General features: G+C 63.7%; 1 protein-coding gene across 1 annotated transcript; it reads right to left on the bottom strand.

Moving 5' to 3' along the window:
* Positions 1-535: 535 nt before the first annotated feature.
* Positions 536-5,802, bottom strand: LOC107317084. The gene is made up of 8 exons (XM_032446275.1): positions 5,603-5,802; positions 3,205-3,445; positions 2,752-2,862; positions 2,063-2,139; positions 1,259-1,295; positions 954-1,108; positions 802-871; positions 536-676 (listed from the first exon to the last, which is right to left on the bottom strand). Exons 1-8 carry the CDS (start codon positions 5,782-5,784, stop codon positions 536-538), a joined length of 1,014 nt encoding a protein of 337 aa, XP_032302166.1. The 5' UTR covers positions 5,785-5,802.
* Between the last annotated feature and the right edge of the window lie 1,612 nt (positions 5,803-7,414).

Below are 7,414 nucleotides of genomic sequence, written 5' to 3'. Positions count from 1 at the left end.
CAGCACCCCTTGCCACCTCAGCGCACCACAGCGGGGCGGCTCCGCTCCTCACAGCCCACAGCCCGAGGACGCCCCTCTCTCACAGCCCCGTTCTCCTCACGCCCCGGTTCTCCTCCAGCCACCGTTCTCTCTACACAGACCCCGTGTCTCCTCACAGCCGTTCTCACAGCCCCGCTCCCTCAGCAGCCCCCCGTTCTCATATCACAGCCCCCGTTCTCCCTCACAGCCCCCGTTACCTCAACAGCCCCAGTTCTCACTCACAGCCCCCAGTTCTCCTCGACACAGCCCCCAGTTCTCCTCACAGCCCCCCGTTCTCCTCACAGCCCCCCGTTCTCCTCACAGCATCGTTCTCCTCTCAAGCCCACCTGGGATCCTCGCTCTCTCCTCCACACACTTCTCGGACCTCCGGGGCCGCCTCACCCGTGCTGCACCCTGCTGCCCCCGGCTGGCTCCGCTCCTCCTCCCCCTGATGATGCTCCTGCCACGGCGGCTCCCGGCTTCTGGCTCAGATTTCAAGATGGCGGCGGGCGGCAGCTCAGCGCGTACGCGTCACCCGCGGTGCCTGCCGGGATTTGGAGTCCTTCCGCCCCGAGGGCGCGCATGCGCAGTGCTCCGTTTGGGCACGCATGGCGAGTAGCGCCTGCGCTCTGGAGCCGTGTGTGCTGTGCCGGTCACACTATAGAGCACCCGGTGCTGTCAGCTGGCCGCTGTAGGGCAGGTGGGCGCAGGTACCGATGGCCCCGCACACCCCGACACCGCACATGGGGGCAGCCCCAGCCGTGCCCCCAGCACTGCACCCACCTGCCCCACAGCCCCGTCACTGCTCCCAGCCGGCAGCGTCTCCTCCTCGTGGCCCGGCTCGTCCGTCCTCCTGCACACAGAGCAGATGGTGGATGCTCATTCCCGGGTGGCAGCGCGGAGCTTTGCTGGGATGGCACCCAGCTCACACCCACCTCAGTGCCGTGGTGTCACAGCCGGCTCCATTCCCGCTGTCCCCCCTGCTCCTCGCCGCCTCTTTCAGCTTGGCCACCAGCTCCTGGCACCGCTGTGCCTCAGCCTTGGCCAGCGCGGTGGCCTGCTCTGCCTCGCTGCGGGCCAGCCTGGCCTCCTGCACGGCACACAGCGCTCAGCCCCGGGGAGCCCCACTAAGCCCTGACCCCGCTATGTGCTGCCGCTCACCTCCTGCAGGAGCTGGATCTTGTTCTCCAGCAGCTCGTAGACATGTTCCGACTCTCGCTGCTGCTCCTCATAGTGCTGCCGGAGCGCGGCCTGGCTGCGGTTTGTCTGCAGCCACCCTGCCAGGTACAGCATGGCACAGTGTGACACGGCATGGCACAGCATGGCATGGCACAGTGTGACACAGCATGGCACAGTGTGAACAAGCTGGCAAGTGTGGCAACGGATTGGCAAGCATATGCATGGCACAAGTGTGACACGGCTGGATCAGCATATGGGTGGACAGTGTGGCACGGCGGTGGACAGGCATCATGGATGGCAGCAGGTGGTGAACAGCATGGCAAGCATCAATGGCATGGCAGTGTGACACCGGCTGGCTCAGCATAATAGGCATGGACGTGTGACACAGCATGGCACAGCATCATGGCATGGCACAGTGTGACACAGCATGGCACAGCATCATGGCATGGCACAGTGTGAACGGATGGGTCAGCATATGAGCACATGGCACAGTGTGACACGGCATGGCACAGCATCATGGCATGGCACAGTGTGACACGGCATGGCACAGCATCATGGCATGGCACAGTGTGACACGGCATGGCACAGCATCATGGATGGACGTGTGACCGGCATGGGCACAGCATAGCATGGAACAGTGTGACATCAGATGGACCAGATATGGCATGGCACATGTAACCAGCATGGCACAGTGTCACGTGGCATGGCACAGCACCATGGCATGCACAGCAGGGCCCAGCCACCCAGGGCGCTCACCCTCCCCCAGCAGACAGGTGCTGCCCTTTATTTTTGGCCGGTGTCAGGGCCGTAAGCAGAGCCCCATCAGGCACCCCCCCCCATCCCCCGTGCCCATTCTGGTGCTCACCAGGTTTTGTCCAGTGCCTGCTGCTTCTCCTGCAGCTCCCGCTTCAGGCTTTCCACCTCCACCTTCAGCTCAATGTTCTGCAGGGCAGGAGGGACAGAGCTGGCACTGTTCACATACATCTCAAAGCCCTACAACACACCCAGCCCCCACACTGCTCCCTGTGCCCACTGAAGGCAGTGGGGGACATGCCCTTTGCCCCACAGCAGGGTGCTGGGTGCTTTTTGTCCCCATAACAAGCAGGGAACACCCACTGTCAGCAGGGGTCCACCCACCCAGGACAGCTGTTACAGCAGCCAGGTTGTTTAATCATGCTGGCTCCCTGCTGCTGATATAGCCCCACTTTGGGGGACAGACATGGGGTGTCCCTCATTTCAGGGCACAGACATGGGCTGTCCCCCCATGTGACAGCGCACAGACATGGGGTGAACCCCACATGATGAGTCACAGGAGTGGGGTTTCCATCATGTAACAGGACACAGGGGTCTCCACCACCAGCAGAGCAGATCCTGCCCTCAACATCCCATTTCCCTGCTCTGGTCAATGGCAGCAAGAAGCAAACTCCACTGCTCACCAGGATCTCTGACCCATACCGACAGCTGTGTGCCCCCATCCCCATCAAAGGGACAGCACTGGAGGGATATACCACCCAGCAGCACCTGCCCTATCCCCGTCCCCACAGGCGCTCTCACCCGCCGGTAGACATCGTCCCGGCTGTCCTCTCCTTTCTGCTGCACGCGCTCCTCCAGGAAGTAAATGCGGAGTTTGAGGCTGAAATTCTCCTTCTTGAGGTCATTGAGGTGCTGGGACAGCGTGCGGTACCCGTTAGCCATGGCTGGTGCTCCATGGGGGGGGCATCCCGGCACCCCTCACATGGCGGCACCGAGCCCACGGCTCCCTGCCCGCCCGCAGCTCTGGGACGGGTACCCTCGCCAAGGCCCCTTTCCTATTTTTTCCCCTCCCGGTGCTATTTGTGGGGACAGACAAGTGGTGAAACCCGAGCCCCACGTGGCCCCCCCGGACGTCAGCCAGGAGGGCAGTGAGGGGGAGCGCGGTGCCCCACAAGGACGGCACCAGCAGTCCCATCCCCTCCTGGGGCCAACAGACGCGTCCCGCGAGCACCCCCCGGCCCCAGCAGCGGTCACCTTCTCGAAGTCCCGCAGGGTCTGCGTCTGGGTGAGGGGACCCTCCTCTGGGTCCCTCAGGGGACACGTTTGCACCGTGGGGTTGGGATGGGGCTGAGCTGGTGGGGGGTGCAGAGTCCCCCCCGGTTCAGGGTCTTCATCGCAGTCACCCCACAGCCCTTCCATTGGGGTGTCCCTGCGGGACGTGGTGTCCCTTCCTGCCATGGGGCTGACTGCGGGGACGTCACCGTGGCTGGGGTCCCTGCGGAGAGGAGGGCACCTCCATGTTACACAGGGGTCCTTAAGGGGGCGATTTCATCCATTTGCTGCACGCACAGCAGCTTTGGAGAGGAGGAGATCTGATCAAACCTAATGTCACATCAAAGCATGGGTGTGCACAGGGGCAACATGCATGCCCACAGCTGGGACACGTCCACTGACAGCACCCAGGGGGCCGTGCAGATGGCGGTGCCCATTTGGGAGCACTTTAGCCCCATTAGCAGCCTTGATCCCCCCCAGCAGGCAGCAGGGCCACCTGAGCCCCCCAACAACCCCCCTCTGTGTACTATTGGGGGTTGGGGAGGAGGCCCGGGGGGGCCATGCTGGGTGCTCAGGGACAGCTGCTCCCCCGCTGCTCGCAGCCCCCCCAGCAGCCCCAGGCACAGCGTGGCCCCGCTGCCTGACTGATTGCAGCTCACCCACTGCTAACAGCAGCCACCGTCAGGTTTATTTTCAGCAGGGAAGCATGAGTCATTTCAGGATTGGGAGAAAAAGAAAACAGATTTTTTTCTTTTTTTCTTTCTTTCTTTTTTCTTTTTTTCTTTTTTTTCCCTTAAAACAAAATAATCTTTTTTTGTTGTTGTTGTTATTTGTTTGTTTCTGAGCCCAAAGGTTTTCGGTGGAGTTCCCCGTGGGCCCCCTTTGGGCTCAGTGCTCTGCCCTTAGCCTGGCAGCAGCCACGTGGTGCCACGGCCCCTGCAGGAGGGCACAATCGAGTGCACTGACCTGAGGGGGTAAGGCATGGTGCCCAAAGCCCACTGCACCCAAAGGCATGGTGACCAGAGCCACAATATCCAAGCAAATGTGATACCAGAAGCATGACACCTGAGGAGACCCAGTGCCCAAAAGCAATGTGTTGGCCAAGGAGGCACGATATTTGGAGACACGATAGCAGAGAGAACAAGAATTTGGAGGTAAAGCACTCAAGGAGGCACGATGCCCAGAATCAAGGCACACCAAGACACGCCATACCCAAGGAAGCAAAGGATCCAAAGGCTCAATATCCAAAGGCACAATACCCAGGAAAGCAAAATACCGAAGGCCAAAGAGACACGGTACCCAGAAACACAGCAAACAAAGACGCACCATACCCCAAAGCCTGGTGTCCAATGGGCAGACACCATACCCAAACCATACCAAAACAGACACCATACCCAGCGACGTGCAGAACCCAGCACCATGGCACACGTGGGTGACAACAAGACACGAGTGTGCCCCACGGCTCTGCAGCCCTGCTGGCACGAGGGGCGCCACACGGCCCTGACTCACAGCACCCACTGACTCACAGCACTGAGCAACAGCTTGGGGCCACCGCAACCATCCTGACACCGAGACCAGCAGTGTCACCAGGGTGAGGGCAGAGGGTAGGAGCCGTGGCCCCATCTGAGAGCATCCCCCAGGTGCCCACCAATGCAACGAGCCGGGGACTCACCTCCTGCTGCTGGGTCAGCTCCCACGGGTGGGCAGATGGAAAATGGGTGGACGGCCGCCCGAAGCCCCGCGTGCACAGCCGGCACGGCCAGGTGGGGCCGGGATGCAGAGCGTGGCACGGCTCTGCCCGCTGCCTCGTGGCAGGGATGGCTCAGCGAGGCCACCGTGGGAGGTGGGGCCGGTGCTGCGTGTGCCTGTGGCTGCGTGCAGCCATCCATCCGCCTGCGGTCACAGCACAAGGCGCCCATTGAGCGCGGTGGGACGGGGGGAGCGGGGTTGGCGGTACCCAGACTGCCGGCAGGGACGGCTCCTGGTGCGGAGCAGGCACGGACTGAGGCTGGATTTGGGGACGGGCACGAGATGGAAGAGCGGGGAGGATGCAGGAGCCGGGGTGATGGAGCCAGTTCCACTCTCGCACCATCTCCCCAGCCTCGGCCTTCCTGCAGGCCCACCAGCACCCCCCACCCTGCGGGCCGGGGTCACCCCAGCTCGGCCCCGCAGCGCCACGTCCCATGGCATGGCAGAGCACCCGCTGCTCCCCACGACATGCCCACGGCAGCCGGCTCACACCCGCCGTGCTGGACCTTCTGACGGGCAGTGCCGGCATCGCGCAGCCCCGGGGCAACGCGCAGCATCCCGGCCCCGAGATCCTCCACTCGCGGCCCCGCGCGTGTCCCGGTCCCGCATCACCCACGCACCCCCCGCTCACCTCCCGCACCGCCGCTCACCTCCGCCGCGGGGCTCGCATCCTCCCGTCCGTCTTGGGGCTGCCCCGCGCCGGGCCCCGCCGCACCGGGAGCACCGGGGGGCTCCGCGGGCAATGCCGGGCCGCCCCAGCGTACGCCGGGGAGGCGGCTCTGCGGCACCGGGCGGCTCCGCCCGCCGCTGCATCCCTCCTCCTCCACCTCCTCTTCCTCGTCCCTGCCTCCATCCTTCCCTCCCGCTCCATCCCTCCCTCCCTCCGTCTACGGCCTCCGTCTCCCGGTGCCCCCGCCAGCAGCGACCCGACCTCCCGCCCTCAAAGCACCTTTGCCCCTTCTCTACCGCTCCTATCCCGACCCGAGGACCCCCAGGGACTCCCCTAATTCCCTTCCCTTGTACCACCCCCACCCTCTCCCCAACCTCCGTGTCCTCACTATGCGGGAAAACCCCATTGCTCTCCTCCATCCCGCACCCACTGCAACTTCCTCCTTGGTGCCTCCGTGCAGAGCCCACCTGGGACTGCAGCAGTGGGATTTGGCAGTGGGGGTACCGACACCCTGTAGCCCCCAGGCCCCATCCAGGCCATAGTCCAGTTGCCACCTATGTCACCAAGTGCCACATTAGACGTACCCACCACTCCGAGGGGCTGTTCATGGGACATGGGGACTGTGTTCGGGTCTCTCCATAGGACCGTGGGTGCACACCAGTTAGTACCTTCATCCAGGTCCCCACATCCCTGCAAGGGCTGCTGGGTGTAACTCCTGCTCTGCTCCCCAGGAGAGGGCACCAGCTGCCTGGGGAATGCTGCTCGCATTGCATTGCGGTGGTGCCTCGGTCACACATGCCCTCGAGTCACCGCATGAGACAGGGTCTGCAGGGGCTGGGCACAGCGAAGGGCCCCCACCCACTGCAAGGCGTGTCCCCTGCTTGTCCCCGCACATGCAGGAGGGACAAATGGTTTGGGAGCCACCAGGAAGGGCACCCAGCTAGTGCTGTCCCAGGCTTGGCAAGTGCCTTGAGCTCGGCCTTAATGGTTAATAGGGGCCAGGGCCAGGCATGGAGCTGTGCCAAGGCACTGGAGCAGGGCCGAGGGGCCGTGTCCACACATCCTGCCCTGAATACCCCCAACATATACCGTGCATGGGGAAACCGTGCCCCTGCAATGGGTCTGCAGCCCCTCCAAGAGGCTGTATGGGGCCCTGCTGCAGAATGTCTCCAACCCCAGCCTTGACCCCACCTCTGCCCCATGCCAGCTGCCTCGGACTTTCCTCCCTTTGGCGTCACGGTTGTTCCCTGGCTGCAGCTGCGGTGGGTGCACACGGTGCCGGGGTGCACACAGCCTGCAGTGAGTGTGCCCTGTGCCGGCCGCATCGGGAGGTGTTGTCTCCATGACAAAGGGGACACCCTCCGTTCCTGCCCTGTGCCACGTTGCCGTGCCGTCCCCTCCAGGGCCAGCGCTTTCCCCACTCGGTCACCTGGCTCCCACCCCACGGAGGGCGTTTGCTGGGTGGCTCCCGTTCACCCCATGCAATTGGGAGCTGCCGGCGGGGCTGGCCCCGTGCCCCCAGCGCTTATCGGGGCATTGCTCAATGGTGGGCGCAGCGCTGGATCAGCGCAGTGGTTTGCCACCACCTCCCTGTGGCGGGGAAACTGAGGCACGGCAGTGGAGTGGGAGGTACGTGGGTTGTGGGGGTGCTCGATGCTTTTGGGGGCCCTGTTGGGCTCCCTACTCCGTCATCACAGCAGCTGAGGGTGAGGGGCTCAAGGGGTTTGGGGGGGCTGGGATCCTGGGCTCGCAGCCACCCGGCGGCGATGGGGA

The sequence above is a fragment of the Coturnix japonica genome, chromosome 8 (genome assembly GCF_001577835.2).
Source record: "Coturnix japonica isolate 7356 chromosome 8, Coturnix japonica 2.1, whole genome shotgun sequence".
NCBI lineage: Eukaryota > Metazoa > Chordata > Aves > Galliformes > Phasianidae > Coturnix > Coturnix japonica.
Note: the sequence above shows the minus strand (reverse complement) of the source record. Positions and strands in the feature narration are given on the sequence as shown.